This window comes from Triticum aestivum, chromosome 3B, assembly GCF_018294505.1.
Source record: "Triticum aestivum cultivar Chinese Spring chromosome 3B, IWGSC CS RefSeq v2.1, whole genome shotgun sequence".
NCBI lineage: Eukaryota > Viridiplantae > Streptophyta > Magnoliopsida > Poales > Poaceae > Triticum > Triticum aestivum.
In genome coordinates, this window is record NC_057801.1 from 715701099 (window position 1) to 715718950 (window position 17852).

Genomic DNA, 17852 nt, shown 5'->3' on the forward strand with positions numbered 1-17852 from the left:
GCCTCCCATGCATTCTGGACGGTCGGGATCAAACCTAGATGGGTGTCCCACATACAATCGTATTAGAACCTTGCCTCGGTCCTTCTTCCAACATGTGGAGTGAGATGCAGCAGGATCGGCGAGTGGTCAGATGTTGCCGCGGTGAGATGCTCCACGGCAGCCAACGGGAATTGTGCACACCACTCAGTCGAACCGAGAGCTCTATCCAGTCTGGCCCTAGTAAAAGATTCACCTGCCACCTTCTTTTTGAAAGTCCACTTGCGACCTTGAAACCCTAAGTCAATCCGGCTACATACATCCACCGCATCCCGGAAGCCCTGCATATGTGTTTGGCTTCTCGTGCCTATGCCATCATGTTCGTCGCTGCGAAGAACCTCGTTAAAATCTCCTATACATGCCCATGGCAGGTTTTGGAGCGCTGCCAGATTCTTCATTGTGTCCCATGTTCTCTGTCGGAGATGTGTTTGAGCTTCACCATAAAAGCATGGTAACCTCCACGGGTCACCACCAAGATCAGAAACTTTCATATCAATATTATACTGTGAGTAACCCAAATTCTCCATATTTATTTCATTATTCTAGTACATCACTAGGCCTCCGCTCCTACCAGAGGAGTCAATAGAAAAATAATTATCAAAACCTAGAGTACTCTTTAAGTTTTCAGCGCTAACCCCACTACTAGGGGAAAACTTTATCGCGAGTCCGCGTAGCTCTTGAACTGTCGGGCGTTGCCTATCCCGCGACAGTTCCAACACAACAAATTCATTGTGCTCGGCGGTCCTCCCGAAAGGAGGCCGCCGATTTTGCTTCATTGTTCTTTCCTGCTACTGTGTTTTTCTTCAGACCTGCCATGCCTTGCTTCTCAAACTGCTGGTTGGTCTTGGTCCTCTTGGGGTCTTGCTTCGGTGGAGGGCTCATTGGGGTTGCTTCACCGCTAGATTTAGCTGCCACAACCAGTTCCATCCCCGTAGATCCCAACTGGCTAGTGGGTTCAACAACCTGCTGCGAAGATCGCTTCCGGTTGTAATCAGGAAGCTCCATATCAGAAGCATGCTGCTCCTCTAGGTCCTGGGGTCCCTCCTTTGAACTTGCACCAGGCGGCCCCCCTTGGGCTTGTGGTTTTTGGCTCCTATTACGTCGACGGGTATCCCAGGCAGTGGTCACTGACGCTCTCAAGTTTTTGAAAGTCAGCGCTGATGGGGGGTGGATTCCATCCCCGTGCTCCTTGAACTCGTGGCCCATCATGCCACAGACTTGGCACCAGTCAGGTAGGCACTAGTACTTTACCGCGAAGATCACCCTCTCTCCTCCACGGATCAGAGATATTGCTTTCTTGAGAGGGTTTCTCACATCAAGAAGAACCCTAACTCTGTAGAAGTTCCCTTCAAAGTCAAAGGAAGATGGCTCAGAGTCCACAAACTCGCCAATCTTGGCCGCAAGAGCCTTAACTTTCCCATGGTAGCCAATCGACAGATCAATGATTCGGACCCAGATCTCAAACTTATAGAGCTCGATTTCAGTTGGCTTCGTGAATCCGTCATATGGGCCAATGATTACCGGGTTCCCCCGGAAGTGCCATGGTCCCCCTTGTGTAACTCTCTCCCAATCACCCAGGCAGTTGAATTGCATCTGGAAGAGGTTTTCCTCTAGGGTTTTGATTTTCACCGGCCTAGCGAGGTCCCAGGCTGTCCTCATGTTGCGGAAGAACCAATAGGTGCTAAACCCTTTATCCATGTGGACTCTAACCAGGATCATCCAGCGGAGATCCTCCTCCACCGGGGCATCATCCTCCTCAAAAACGACGTCGTCGAGGTCATCTTCCTGCAGGGCGAGCTTTTTCATCATCTCCTCCAGCTTGCCCTTTCCTTTAGATCCAGGAGCCGCCGGATTGCCACGATCTGCCATGGTTTGTCGAAGCAGATAGATCGATCCCCGCGACCAGAAACCGACAGGGGGATGTAAGCCTTCACTCCCCTGCGAGCGAAGACCGAACACCAGACGTGGGCAGGCGAGGCTACTCCGAGATCAGCCGGTGAACGGGTCTCCGATCCAGCAGAGAGGGAAGAAGAAAACAGATCTGAACGATCGCCAGTGGCGACGAGAGGAAAAAACCCTAACGAGAGGGAACCCTAACGTTGTCGCCATTCTCGTGCGTGACTTTTGCTCTACCTTAATAGGCTGGGCTTTCAGCTTAGTTATGCAGGCACACGTTATTATGGGCCCCTGTTTAGGCTGGGCCCTAGGCGGCTGCACTCTTTGCCATGCCCCAGGACCGGCCCTGCGCCCCGGGCCAACCTGCTTTGCTACAGTATCAAAATAAGCTACAGTATACAAAGAATTGCCAGGCCATGGCCCGTGTTGCCTGGGGCCTGGCTACGCCCCTGCTCTCTCTTACGATTTTCTTTTTACTCTAAACCCATGGCTGTACATGTCCTGTGTGGTCCTATAGTGCTCTTTCCATGTGATTTTGCCTCTTTCCTCTACTTCTTTTTTCTCGTTTTTGATTGAAGCACCAACTTCTTCTTCCATTCGGCTCTGCAAGCAGCATCCTTTTCTTTTCTATGTTTTTTAATCCGACGTGGATCATGGGGCATCACTCTAGCATGAAGCGTTGGCCATGCCCTAAGTGTCTCACGTATGATTATGAATGCATGGTGAGCAGCATCCGACGCGTGGCCCGAGTACGTACCTAGTACGTCCACACGCACAGCCGTGCCAGCACTGCCCAATACATTACAGATCACAGATGTGTGCTTTACTGTTCAATAAGTACTAATGTAACTTGTGCCTGTACGCGGGCGGCCGCCTCTGACTACCTTAGAGATTCTAGCGATCAAAAAAATTGATACTCGTAGGGACAGTGTTTTTGCAGACACGCTTTAACACATACTATCTACACGTTAGCTGGCTGGAACAGCAGCCAGTTGTCATACCCAGCTGCTGCTTGATCATTTTGGGCTGCTCTTCAACCAACTCTGCTAGCTGGACTGCATAGTTATATATGATTGCATCCCTACTACGGATCACCGTTGCTTAGTACTAAAACGGTTTATGTTTGCAATGATATTGAACTTGGAAGAGTCTTGCACAAAATTTCTCTCTTAATGGTTCATGAGATGTTCAGGTATATGATCTTATTTTTGAATTGAAGAATATAATATTAACTTTGCCAGATGGTGTAATGTTTGCAATGGAGATTTTCGAGCATGTCCAAGAAGTTGATTGTTATCCTAATATCTTCATTGCCTACCGCGTCTTATTTACCATGACTGTGACTAGCTTACAAAGTTCAAACTGCTGAAGAATTGTCTGAGGTAAACAATGGTTCAGAGAGGTTAAATGATTTGGCAACATTATGCGTCGAGAAGAAATTATTGGATGATATTGACATTGACCCCATCATAGTTGACTTTGCATCGAGGATTGTTAGAAGAAATTTTTAAGGTAATATGTATAAATTATTTTATATGCATACTGATTTAGATGCATTTGAGTGTTATCAATAAATATTTTATATATACGTATATTCATTTTTATTGTTATGGCATCCATATTAAGGGCCCTGAGTTTTAGTCTTGCCCCGGGCCCCCAAAATCTCAGAACCGGTCCTTCGTACCACCGATGGAACAATGCTTAGAAGAAAGGCACGTTTGAAAAGAAAGACAATACCTATACTGTAAAAAATAAGACAATACAAGCTGCGGATCGATCACTATGCGGCGCATCCGATCGATTATACGTACTTCCTGGACATGCAAAAACAAATACTCCCTGGACTGGCATGCCTCTTTTTCTCTCCTCCTTGAACTGGCATGTGCCTGAAGTGGTGGTTGGTTCACTATTAACTATGGGCGTGTTTGGTTGCCTGCATGAAGCCTAATCAGGGCCGCGTGGGAAGAAAACAGCCTGTTTGGTTGGCTGCATACACTGTTGGGCCTGCATGGCATGATGTTTAAAGCACTCCTGGGCCTGGCTCCCAGGAAGCGCTCGAATCGGCAGTTTCTCCATAGCTAGGCCCGAGCGGTGCACGTGGGTGGCGGCTGCACGCGCGCGGCCACGCTCGAGAAGTCGCGTTGCTTCCCGAAGCGCCGGCAGTTATTAGCCTCACCGCTCCCTCTCCCCACTCTCCCAATTCTTGCTGGTGGCGGCGGATCGGAGGAGAGCAAGAAGACCACCGAATGCCATCACCGGCGAGCGGATCATCACCTGGCCCACGGCAATGGCGTTAAGCACTTTTCTTTTTGTCATGCACTACTTTTTCACGTTCGATCTGGCGCTAGATTCAATCCACGCCGGAGAGGGGAATTGGGAATAGGTAGATAAGCATGGCAGTTCATACTAGTTCATATGAGTTCATACTAGTTCATACAAGATGGGAATAGAGGTAGATGCGGATGGAGTTGAAGGGGGATTGGGGGATCGGGGGTACACAACAGACACTAGCTAACCGCGGGCTGCGGCGGCCTTCATCGGCGTGCGGAGCGGCGGGTCGAGTGGCTGGCCTTCATATTCTTGTCTATCACCGTGCGGGGCGACGGGTCATCGTCGCTCTCGGAGGAATCAAGGTCGATCTGCCAGGTATGATGGCCTGGCTCCGGCGCCCTCACTGGCATCTGCACCGGTTCTTCCTCCTCCTTAGGCTCCCCACCGATGACCGCGGGTGGCACGATTGCCGTCTCCCAGTACACTGCGGCACCGCGGTCATTAGGAGCCCATTAGTTCTTGTACTTGGACCACCTCTTCCTCAGTATAGTGTCATCGGAGACGGCCTGATTCATGGCCTAGCGAATGATGTCGACTGCCATCGTGCCCTTCGCTGGGTTAGGAATCAGCGTCTTCAACTATTGTGCAGTGGCCCTCATGAGCACTGCATCAGATTCCTTCTGCATGTCAGGCATGGAGTCAAAGTTCGAGCACACCTCCATGGTGTTCTCGAACTTGGTGCAGTCACTAACCGACCACCCGAGGAAGAAGGCCCTCCAGCTAATACCCCAAGGGAAGGGGTTGGCGTTGGAGCTGGAGCTCATGGCGATGGAGAGGAGGAAGGTTGATAGTGAGATAAGAGAGGAGGTGGGTAAGTGGTGGTCACGGTGAGTAAATATAAGCGCGATGGAGAGGAGGAAGAGTGACAGTCATGCCGTTTTAACTACATGCTCTTCAATAAGCCATGAACTCTATGTTGTGCCTGAGTCCATGAATTCTGTGTAGATCAAGGAGAGCAATGATATGGGCATGTAGGTGCTCCCGGCCGTTGACAACAAGGGCAAGGAGACGGTTCATCCAATGCCCGAGGTGGTGCTGCCGCCCACCATCGAGGAAGAACCGAAGACGCCAACGGTTGGCGACAACGAGCGCATGGAGGAGCCCCCCAGCAACAAGCGCCGCAACTACGACCACTACCATGAGGAGGGTGGCCCAACTCACTTATGCAATGTCATCCTTGCAGCGAATCTAGAGTGCATCCCCTGCCCATGGACTTCACCAAGCACTTCATTGCGGTGCCGACGGAGTTCAAGCTGAGGAACAACACTGACTGCTCTTGGAGGGTGACGGTGAAGATAATGAACGGCAAGGTGACCCTGGTCAGGGTTGGGCCACCTACGCCGCCGTTCATCAGATCAAGATCGGCTACATGGTGACGTTCAAGCTCGTGACTCCCGACACCCTCAAGGTCATCATCTTCGACGACGAAGGCACTGAGGTGGTCAACAAGTGCGGGAAGCACGACGAAGCCTTCGCCGCCAGGGACTAGGGCCGGGGCACCTCCTTCCTAAGTACTATCGAGTCTGCTTTATGGTTTATGCGTTGAACTGTTTGAACTATCGTTATGATGTGTGGTACTATCGTTATGTTATCTGAACCATGCTGGTAAGTAGTTGATGCTCTGTTTATGCTCTGCTCTGCTTATGATGTGTGGTACATGGTTGTGCCGAAGGGTGCTGGTAACCTCACCACTAGCCAAAGAGGTTACCACACACCAGACATTGCATACAACCAAACACCATGCCTTGAATTTGTCCCATAACATGCAGGCAACCAAACACTAGGTAGTGTGATTCAGCCCATGCAGGCAAGAGGGCATGCAGGCAACCAAACAACTTGCAAGGTGCATTTGAGGCTGCATTTGCATAGCCAGGCTGAGTTGCGAAGGCTATGCAATGCAGCTACTATAGACTACAGCAACCAAACACGTTCTATGTTGTGCATAAGAGCATGTACAATGGGGGCAGCACCTAGCTGCTGCCCCAACATCCACGTCGGAGTACAGTATATGAAGCATCAACTTCATCTACTATATCTAAATAGGAGCTCCCCACCACATGATTTCTCTGAGCTCTCACGCATCCACGTCACCATAATAAATTTCAGCCGTTTGATTGACCACGGGTGACTCAGATCTGCGGCGCAAGCATTGAGCCCCGCGTGCTCCAGGACCCGCACGTTGAAGACTCTTCCATCGTCTCCTCGCCTCCTCAAAACGCGCACCTACCCTTCCCTCTTCAGATTCCCCAATTTATGCGTTCTCCTCTTCTCCTTCCATCCCTCCCTGCCAACGTTTCAATCTCCCGATCTCCCCATCACCACAAACACACATGGAACGGATGGCGGCATGCATCCATCTTCATCACCCATCCAGGGATTTTATTGCCCATCTCCTTCTAGTGATGGGAAGAAGGGCGGCTGCATCTTCTTCTTCCCTAGCGCCGGCTACCTCAGCAAACACCACGGATGGCATCTCCACCACTTCCCCGACGGTGAGGCACCTGCCGTGGAGGTGGACTTGCAGGCGCTCCTCCACGCCAACGACGGTGATCTATCCCGCTCCCACCTCAACCACGCGGGGCGTCATCGGCATCCGGCCGTAAGGCGAAGACGACCCGTCGCCGTTCGTAAGAAAAAGGCCATGGTACCTGCTCCTACTTTCTCTCCTTCCTCCCTCCTACTTATGATTGTTCAATAAGAAATTACTTAATTGACTACAAGCTAGGTTATACATTATCTGTAAATAACCCTGTTTCGTTCTGTAGTTGAGAACCACATGGTGACCGCTCGAGGCATTCAACTCTCAGCAGCACCCTTATACCACTCCAACTGGTATCGTTTCAACGGGTTCCTGTTCTTCTAAATCAAAGATAATAAGGCCAACCAGACATAAGAAAGTTTCTACAAGGAGATGGTGTGTAGTTATTTTGTTCCAGTTAATCTATCTTATGCCGGAATATGTATGTGTGAATGGGAAAGTATACCTGAACATGAGGTCTTCTTTGAGATTAGGAAGCATTGTGGAGGAATGGCCTAACTAACAAGATTCGGTGCTACTTTATGTTTTACAGTGTGCGATATGGATGGCTAGGTGGTCGTAAGGATGGTCTTGGTAAACAATTGTCTGATGATCTTGAGTTAAGTCGATCTCTGAATCCTATTTGCTTGAAATATCTGAATTTGCATGTTATTGTCTCTGAACAATTAATCTGTCGCCCGCCTTATCAGCACTAGTGCAGAACCGGGCAATAGCACCGGTTCGTAAGACCCTTTAGTGCCGGTTCCATAACCGGCACTAAAGTGTGGGCACTAAAGCCCCCCCCCCCTTTAGTACCGGTTCAGCACGAACCGGTGCTAAAGGGCAACCATGTGGCACGAGCCAGCTCCGGAGGCCTGGAGCCCTTTAGTATCGGTTGGTAAGACCAACCGGTACAATAAGGTTTGGGGGATTTTTAGTTTTATGATTTCTTTTTCATTTAATTTTGTGTTTCCATTTTAATTCTTTTTCGTTTGCTGGTATTTTACGATACTACACATTGTACACGTTATGTATATATATATATATATATATATATATATATATATATATATATAGAATTTCTAGTAGAACCAATCATGCATATATATATCATCAATGTCTCACAAACCACCATATTAATTAATTCACACATACACACATGTATAGCTATATACAATTTCTCCTACATATGCATGTTGCCTTCGGAGCCAGTGGCATTAATCTAATTGGTGCCTTCGGAGCACGATGACAATTGGAAGTGGTTTTCATGGGGGCGGTAGCGGGTAATAGTATTCTCCCTTCGGATTTATGACCTGGTCGAGCAAAAATCCCGCTATTTCCTCCTGAAGTGCTTCTACGCACTCCGTTTCTAGGAGCTTCTCCCGCACCTCTTTGAACTGTTAAGAAGGAGATCAATATGCATGTGTATTAGTTGTGTGACTAGATATCAATAATGGTGTAAAAATTGTGAATAGTGTTCTAACAAGCGTACCCATTCCTGTCTTTGAGATCTGCTCCTTTCGGACGCCATCATGCGAATGTTCTCGCAAACGCAGAATACATACAGATCAGTCCCCTGCGCCTGCTTCAGGGCCTTTACCAGAATGGAATTTGATCAGATAATAATTAATCAAGCATGATAATTAAAGAGATGGTAGCTATCTAGCTAGCTAGTACTACTTAATTACTTACCTTGGGTTGAAACCATTTAAGCTTTTTTTCCATTCGCCTTCCGTGCCGCTGATGAACCTTGCCCAAGCCCTGCCCGCCGACAAAGAAAATGAATAAAGGGGTTATTAAATAGTTCATATCATGCAATGACGAACTAAATAGGCCAAGATATATAGTTAATAATGATTGAAATTACCTGTTGGCTATCCCAAACAAGATGTTATAGTCAGTATTTGCTTTGAGTAGTGAGTCCAGTATTTCAACTGTTCCGGCATCAACTTTAATGATACACAAGATCCAGTGAAATATGCATGCACACACGTTTGCATGTCTTAATTAAGCGGGCATATGTAAGCAAAAACATGTAGCTAGCTAGTAGGCAAAAATAGAGAATTTGTAGTACAAGACAGTGTGACTCACTGGAAGTTGTAAGGAAGTAGTATATCTTCGTTGTATTTGAGGTGCTTCAAGAACTCTAGCATGTTGTCCTCTACGGCCTTTTCATGATGTGGATTTATTAGCCATGTGTATTCATTAATGGTATTGGGGTCAATGAACCCAATGCCAAAGCGTCCACCTTTTCTCATTTCATACATCTTTATCCTGCATAATGCCACAGAAAAGAATATAGTGAGGATAATTACAGGTAATGATTGATCAAAAGGATCACTACAGCTAGCTTGAGACTTAAATTACAAAAAGAAATCACTTATAGACAATAGCAACTGACGATAGATTTGTCGAGTGCGTCTTGATTGTATAACTGAAACAGTTCAGAATACTCAATGGACAGAGCTTTCTCATGGAAGTAATGCTCCTCCTTGACATTCACCATGAGGGACAATCGATCAGAAATCTTGGTAATGTTCATGTACCATTGATGCAATTCATACATTCTCATTGGGAGGTTCTTGACCTTGTCTAGCTCGACCAAAGGTTGGCCCCGGACATATTTTCGTTTTATTTCATTCTCTGTAAGCACAGGCATGGGCTCGATCTCGAGTAGTTGTCCAACAGTGATGTTGAGAACTTCAGCCTGCATTATATGGTCCTTGGTTATTACCACATTGCCCACCTCAGGAACGTAAACTGTTTGCCCACAATAACATTGGGCGCGCGTACTATCACGTGTTGTTGGCACAACAAGCGAGGGGATCGATTGCGCCGCCTGTTCTCCCAGCTGGGGAATGGTTTTCCCGCATTTTTTGACAGCTGCTTGTTGTTTGCTCGATCCCGAGCTCGCCTCCTTACGTAGACGTTCTCGATTTAACTTCCTGATGTGGCGCTCATAGTCTGTGTCAACAGGCTTGGGAGCTGGTGGTTGAGCCATACGAATGAAGTGGTCAATCGTTTCCTCAGGCACTTTCTCCCTTGGCGGCGGTGGCGGTTTTGGTGCAAAATGGGCTTCCACCTAGGCCTTCGATATGGCTGCGTTTTCCTCCTCGGACTTGTCATAAGGCCTCTGCGAAAGAGGCGCGAGGCTTGGACCATATTTATATCGCTTGCCTTCGCCTGTACTTCCTGTACTTCCTGCTCCTGCTGCCGCTGGAATTTTACTGCCAATTCCGCTTGACTTGCTTCTAGGCCTTGAAGGCGTTCATAGTCCCGCTTCCTCTGCTCCTCCTCCATCTTCCTCTTCTTCTCCTCCGCAATCTTCTTTATCGCACGGGTTCTGTAGCCGGTGTTCCAGTCTGAAAACCCCTCATACCACGGAATAGCGCCCTTGCCTCGTGTTCTTCCCGGGTGTTCAGGATTTCCCAGGGCACGCGTAAGCTCGTCGTTCTCTCTGTTGGGCTGGAACACCCCCGATCGTGCCTCTTCTATTGCAACAAGTATCACATCATCGACTCCCTTCAGACTTGCCCTTGTCGAAACATTGCCTGTCTTCAGGTCCAACTCCCGCCCATGCGCATAGAACCAAGTCCTGCACCTGGGGGGCCAGCTCTTAGTAACCGGAGTGACACCTGCATCCTCCATCTCTTTCTTAGACTTATCCCACTTAGGCATTGCCACCGCATAGCCACCTGGCCCAGCTTATGAAACTTATCCTTTTTTTCGGCATTCTTCTTGTTTATTCTCGACCGTTCCTTAGCTAATTCCGAATCCTTGAATTTCACGAAATCGTCCCAATGAGCATGTTGGTTCTCTAGTGTTCCATCGAATACTGGAGTCTTCCTTCCTCCCTTGACGTACTTGTCCCATTCACGATTCTTGTGGTTCTTGAATGCAACCGCCATCTTCCTAAGAGCAGCGTCCTTGACTTTCTGCACATCTGCTTCTGTGAAATGATCTGGTAGGGTGAAATGTTCCATGAGAGTATCCCAAAGCAGATCTTTTTGTCTTTTGTCGACAAAAGTAACATCTGGACGTGGAGCAGCATCCTTTTTGTCTTTTTGTCTTTTGTCTTTTTGTCTTTTGTCTTTTTGTCTTTTGTCTTTTGCTGGCTCTCTCCATTCTTGAAGGAAGATCGGGAGTTGGTCCTTCACAACAACTCCGCACTGACGAACGAACTTGTCCGCAATCTTCTTAGGCGCTAATGGTTCACCATTAGGTCTGATTGCCTCGATATTGTACTTTACGCCCTCCTTCAACTTTTTGTTCGGGCCTCGTTTCGTCCTTTTGCCTGAAGATTTGCTCGATCCGGATGGCTGAAAGAACAAAGATCGATTCGTTAATATATCTTCAAGTCATTTAAAACATGTGATGATCACCAGATGCCTGCTTATATAAATATATATACCTCGCCGGTCTTTGTTGTTTCAAGATCAACATTTTCTTCGTCATCATCATAATCATAGTTCATGACTTCATCAATTCGGTCGTCGCGATCGAATATCATATCACCCTCTCCGGTGTTGTTTAGAAATTCGGAGCCGTCATAATCTTCTTCATTCTGATCATCATATGGCCCGTGAGGATGGCGTATCATATCGAACATGGCCTGTTCTCCCTCTCTGCCGATATTGTCCGCCATAGCTTTTATTTAACTAATCCAAAAGAAATATAAAACAATTTAGTATTCAAATTACATCGTCTCGAATAATTGATATAATCTCGAATATATCGTCTCGAATAATAGATATAATCTCGAAAACATCGTCTCGAATAATAGATATAATCTCGAATACATCGTCTCGAATAATAGATATAATCTCGAATACATCGTCTCGAATAATAGATATAATATCGAATACATCACTGGCTATGTAGCTAATAAAGATCGAATACTACAGAAGAATCTAGGACACTCGCGGTTCCTGCGGTGCGGGCGGTGGACACCCAAAGAGAAGGAACCCTCACAGGATCATAGCTGAAGTGAGATCCCTGAAGAAACTGCCAGGTATTGGAGAACATGCCGCCCTCTAACGCAACCATGTAGCGATGGACGTGCTCGTCCTCCTCCCTGACACGGCGACGTACCACCTCCGGCTGGGCCGGCTCCCTCCGCGCCAAAACTGGCCCACGCGAACGCCACCAAACGAGATCAGGGTCGACGACGGGACCCGGGGCCGGGTTCCTCATCAAGCGGCACGCCCCTCCAGGCAGCACCTCCCAATGCCAGCCCGGCGGAGCCCAGTCCCGGACATGGGTCAGCCGGACGTCGTCGCGGACGTGTCGACGGCGAGGATGCGGGTCGGGCATCGTCGAGAACAAATACTAGCTATATGCCCGCAAAAAGTAATATTTTTTTAATGATTGGATTTTGATAACTAAAATTTCTAACATTTCTATATAACTAACATTTCTATAACATTTCTAACAATGCTATATATAACTAACATTTCTATAACATTTCTAATATTTCTATAACTAAAAAACAGAAAAAATTATAACATTTCTATATATATAACTAACATTTTTATAACTATTTCTATAACTAAAAAACAGAAAAATTTCTAACAATTCTAACTTTTTTATAACTATTTCTATAACTAAAAACAGAAAAATTTCTAACAATTCTAACATTTCTAACTATTCTAACAATTCTAACATTTCTAACTATTCTAACAATTCTAACATTTCTAACTATTTATGAAAAACAGAAAAATTTCTAACAATTTCTAAAAAACAGAAAAATTTCTAACTATTTGTATAACTAAAAAACAAAAAATGTATGTGTGTGTGTGTGTGTGCGCTCACTGGCGAGGCGAGGGACGACGGGGGGCGGCGACGGGGGCCGGGCGCGCGGCGACGGGGACGGCGACGGGCGCGGCGACGACGGGGATGACGACGATGGGGACAGGGACGGGGCGGCGACGACGGGGACGGGGATGGACGGGCCGGGGCGGCGACGACGACGGGACGTACAGGGCGGCGCCGACGACGGGACGGGGACGACGCGGGACGGGCCGGGACGGGGCGGCGGTGACGACGGGGACGGGGACGACGGGGCGGCGATGACGGGGACGGGGCGGCGACGGGGGCGGCGACGAGGGATGGAGACGTACGGGGGCGGCCGACGACGTTGCAGAGGAGAAGAAGCCAGATGAGAAACTGAAATTTTCGTAAGTGTTGTTTATATAGGAGGGGCTTTTAGTACCGGTTTGTGGTACCAACCGGTACTAAAGGCCAATTTTGGCCAGCCCATGCGGCGGGAAGCGACCCCCTTTAGTACCGGGTGGTGGCACAAACCGGTACTAAAGGCCCCCCCTTTAGTACCGGTTTGTGCCACCACCCGGTACTAAAGGGGGTGCGCTGGCGCAGGTGCGGTGCGGCAAGTTTAGTCCCACCTCGCTAGCCGAGGGGCGACCGCACTGGTTTATAAACCCCCGTGCGGTCGCTCTCTCGAGCTCCTCTCCAAAGCAGGCCTACTGGGCCTACGTGTTCTTTGCTGTCCTGTGGGCCCACTTGGCCTTTGCGGGCCTGCATCCTGGCCCAACAACAGGCTGGGTTTCTAGTCGTATGCAGGCCGCTCTGGCCTAGTAGGCGGGCTTTTTTAATTTTTTTTGCTTTATTTATTTTTGTGTTTTTTTTTGTGTATTTAGAGTTTCTTTGTGAATATTTTTGCTTTAGGTACAAAAAATTACAAACTTTCTGTTAGTGCACATAGTTTTCAAATTTGAATAGTTTAAATTTTGAATTATTTGAAATTAGTGTGAATCATTAGTTTGTGAATAACTTAACTTTAAAAATCAGTAAAGGCATGAAAGAATTTGTTTGCACATAAAATTTCTTCGCGTTTCAAATGCCAAAACACATAACTACCCTAACTATTATAGAGATTCCTCTCTGGGTGTGAAACACAGAAGAAAGTGATGATAGTGAAGCCGATCACATCCCAGATCTTTGGGTGTGAAACTTTTTCTTCGCGTGTGTCCCTTTGAGCCGTAACCATGGAAAATCTTCATCATTTAACGGGATGCTCGGGTCAATATTCACTGTGAATGGAGCAATTTCATCAAACTTTTCATAATCTTCTGACTTGTCTGTCTTGTCATCCACTCCCACGATGTTTCTCTTCCCAGAAAGAACTATGTGCCGCTTTGGCTCATCGTACGATGCATTCGCTTCCTTATCTTTTCTTTTTCTTGGCTTGGTAGACATGTCCTTCACATAGAAAACCTGTGCCACATCATTGGCTAGGACGAATGGTTCATCTGCATACGCAAGATTGTTGAGATCCACTGTTGTCATTCCGTACTGCGGGTCTTCCGTTACCCCGCCTCGTGTCATATTGACCCATTTGCACCGAAACAAAGGGACCTTTAAACCACGTCGATAGTCAAGTTCCCATATGTCCTGTATATAACCATAATATGTTTCCTTTCCCGTCTTGGTTTCTGCATCAAAGCGGACACCACTGTTTTGGTTGGTGCTCTTCTTATCTTGGGCGATCGTGTAAAATATATTACCATTTATCTCGTACCCTTTGAAAGTCATTATATTCGAAGATGGTAACTGGGACAGCAAGTACATGTCATCTTCAATAGAGGTGTCATGCATGGTACGTGTCTGCAACCAGCTGGTGAAACTCCTGATTTCTTCACGTGTAATCCAGTCATCAGACCGCTCCGGGTGTTTGGAGCGTAGCAAATTCTTGTGTTCATCCATATACGGAGCCACCAAGGCGGAATTCTGTAGAACTATATAGTGTGCTTCAGTGAGAGAATGTCCGTCCATACATATTATTTGTTCCCTTCCTAGCGTGCCTTTTCCATCCAGTCTGCCCTTATGCCGCGATTCAGGAACACCAATCGGCTTAAGGTCAGGAATAAAGTCAATACAAAACTCAATGACCTCCTCATTTTGATGGCCCTTGGAGATGCTTCCTTCTGGCCTAGCACGGTTATGAACATATTTCTTTAAGACTCCCATGAACCTCTCAAAGGGGAACATATTGTGTAGAAATACAGGACCCAAAACGTTAATCTCTTCGCATAGGTGAACTAGGACGTGCGTCATGATGTTGAAGAAGGATGGTGGGAGCACCAACTCGAAACTGACAAGACATTGCACCAAATCATTCTGTAACCTTGGTATGATTTCTGGATCGATTACCTTCTGAGAGATTGCATTGAGAAATGCACATAGCTTCACAATGGCTAATCGAACGTTTTCCGATAGAAGCCCCCTCAATGCAACCGGAAGCAGTTGTGTCATAATCACGTGGCAGTCATGAGACTTTAGGTTCTGGAACTTTTTCTCTGGCATGTTTATTATTCCCTTTATATTCGACGAGAAGCCAGACGGTACCTTAATACTGAGAGGCATTCAAAGAAGATTTCCTTCTCTTCTTTGGTAAGAGCGTAGCTTGCATGACCCTGATGTATCCCGTCTTCTCCGTGCATACGTTGCTGGTCCTCCCGTGCCTCAGGTGTATCTTTTGTCTTCTCATACACGCCCAAGAAGCCAAGCAGGGTCACGCAAAGATTCTTCGTCACGTGCATCACGTCGATTGCGGAGAGGACCTCTAGGTCTTTCCAATATGGCAGGTCCCAAAATATAGATTTCTTCTTCCACATGGGTGCGCGTCCGTCAGCGTCCTTCGGAACAGGTTGTCCGCCAGGACCCTTTCCAAATATCACCTTCAAATCCTTGACCATATCATGTACATCAGCACCAGTATGGTGGCGAGGCTTCGTCCGGTGATCCGCCTCACCTTTGAAATGCTTGCCTTTCTTTCTTACGGGATGCCTGCTCGGAAGAAATCGACGATGTCCCAGGTACACATTCTTCTTACAACTATTCAAATATATACTGTCGGTATCATCCAAACAGTGCGTGCATCCGCAGTATCCCTTGTTTGTCTGTCCTGAAAGGTTACTGAGAGCAGGCCAATCATTGATGGTCACGAACAGCAACGCCTTTAGGTCAAATTCTTCCCCATGTGCTCATCCCACACAGGTACACCTGTTCCATTCCATAGTTGTAAGAGTTCTTCAACTAATGGCCTTAGGTACACATCAATGTCGTTGCCTGGTTGCTTAGGGCCTTGGATGAGCACTGGCATCATAATGAACTTCCGCTTTATGCACAACCAAGGAGGAAGGTTATACAAACATAGTCACAGGCCAGGTGCTATGGTTGTTGCTCTGCTCCCCAAAAGGATTAATGCCATCTGCGCTTAGACCAAACCATACGCTCCTTGCGTCATCTGCAAACTCCTTCCCGTACTTTCTTTCAATTTTTCTCCACTGCGACCCGTCAGCGGGTACTCTCAACTTTCCGTCTTTCTTACGGTCTTCTCTATGCCATTGCATCGCCTTGGCATGCTCTTTGTTTTGGAACAAACATTTCAATCGTGGTATTATAGGAGAATACCACATCACCTTGGCAGGAATCTTCTTGCTGGGGCGCTCGCCCTCGACATCACCAGGGTCATCGCGGCTTATCTTATAGCGCAATGCACCACATACCGGGCAAGCGTTCAAATCCTCGTACTCACCGCGGTAGAGGATGCAATCATTAGGGCATGCATGTATCTTCTGCACCTCTAACCCTAGAGGGCAGACAACCTTCTTTGCTTCGTACGTACTCTCGGGCAATTCGTTGTCCTTTGGAAGCATATCCTTTATCATTACCAGCAACTTTCCAAATCCCTTGTTAGATACACCATTCTCTGCCTTCCGTTGCAGCAAGTCTAGTGTGGTGCCCAGCTTTTTCTTGTCACCTATGCAATTCGGGTACAACAATTTTTTGTGATCCTCTAACATGCGCTGCAACTTCTTCTTCTCCAAATCATTTGTGCAGTTTCTCTTTGCATCGGCAATGGCCCGACCTAGATCATCAACGGGCTCATCTGATGCCTCTTCTTCAGCTTCTTCCCGCATTGCCGGCTCAACTTCTTCCCGCATTACCGGCTCAGCTTCTTCCCCCATTGTTGTATCATTGTATTCAGGGAACCCATGGCCAGGATAGCTGTCGTCGTCCTCTTCTTCTTCATTGTCTTCCATCATAACACCTCTTTCTCCGTGCTTGGTCCAAACATTATAGTGGGGCATGAAACCGGACTCAAACAGGTGGACGTGAATGGTTCTTGACGTAGAGTAATTGCGACCATTCTTACAGCCAGCACATGGACAAGGCATAAAACCATCCGCCCGCTTGTTTGCCTCAGCCGCAAGCAGAAAAGTATGCACGCCCTCAACGAACTGGGGAGAGCATCGGTCATCGTACATCCATTGCCGACTCATCTTCATTACACAACACCGAATAGACCAAATTAATACAAGTTCATACATAAAGTTCATACAACACTTAAATGCAACAAACAAATAACTCTCTAGCTAAAGCATTTAAATGCAAGAACAAATGCGATCAAGATCGCAACTAAGGTAACAATTGATCCAACAACATAATGATACCAAGCCTCACTATCGATGACATATTTTCTAATCTTTCTAATCTTCAAGCGCATTTTCTCCATCTTGATCTTGTGATCATCGACGACATGCAACTCCAATTCCATCTTCTCCCCCTCAATTCTTTTCAATTTTTCTTTCAAGTACTTGTTTTCTCTTTCAACTAAATTTAACCTCTCGACAATAGGGTCGGTTGGAATTTCCGGTTCACATACCTCCTAGATAAAAATATCTATGTCAACTTGATGGGCATAATTTGTCATAAACATGAAATGCAACAAATAGTTTTAAAAGAGAATATACCACATCCGAATCATAATAAGGACGAGGGCCGACGGGGACGGATATCAAAACCATGGCACTATGTATAACAAACAACGTACGGGTAAGATAATTATACGAGTAACTATATATCCAAATCACACAAACATCAATTTTTTATATAAAATTTCATGAACAAGAGGCTCACCACAAGGTGGTGCCGGCGACGGGACGGTGCGGGCGATCGACGGTGGTTACGACGGAGATTTAGAAGGCACTAAGTAAAACACACCTACATATGCAAACTAAGTGTTATTTTGACCTCAAATTGCATATAA

The 17852-nt window shown here is 46.9% G+C and overlaps 1 protein-coding gene across 2 annotated transcripts; it reads left to right on the top strand.

Annotated features, from left to right (window-relative positions):
• The first annotated feature begins 6491 nt into the window (after nucleotides 1-6491).
• Nucleotides 6492-7691, top strand: LOC123066173 (uncharacterized). Of its 2 annotated transcripts, XR_006431246.1 has the most exons (3): nucleotides 6492-6907; nucleotides 7029-7177; nucleotides 7335-7691. XR_006431246.1 is itself a non-coding variant. In XM_044489313.1 (2 exons), exons 1-2 carry the CDS (start codon nucleotides 6611-6613, stop codon nucleotides 7044-7046), a joined length of 315 nt encoding a protein of 104 aa, XP_044345248.1. In that variant the 5' UTR covers nucleotides 6492-6610; the 3' UTR covers nucleotides 7047-7326. The 2 variants fall into 2 exon arrangements, 1 of the variants encoding a protein (XP_044345248.1); XM_044489313.1 differs by lacking the exon at nucleotides 7335-7691 and having other exon boundaries at nucleotides 7029-7326.
• Nucleotides 7692-17852: the final 10161 nt, after the last annotated feature.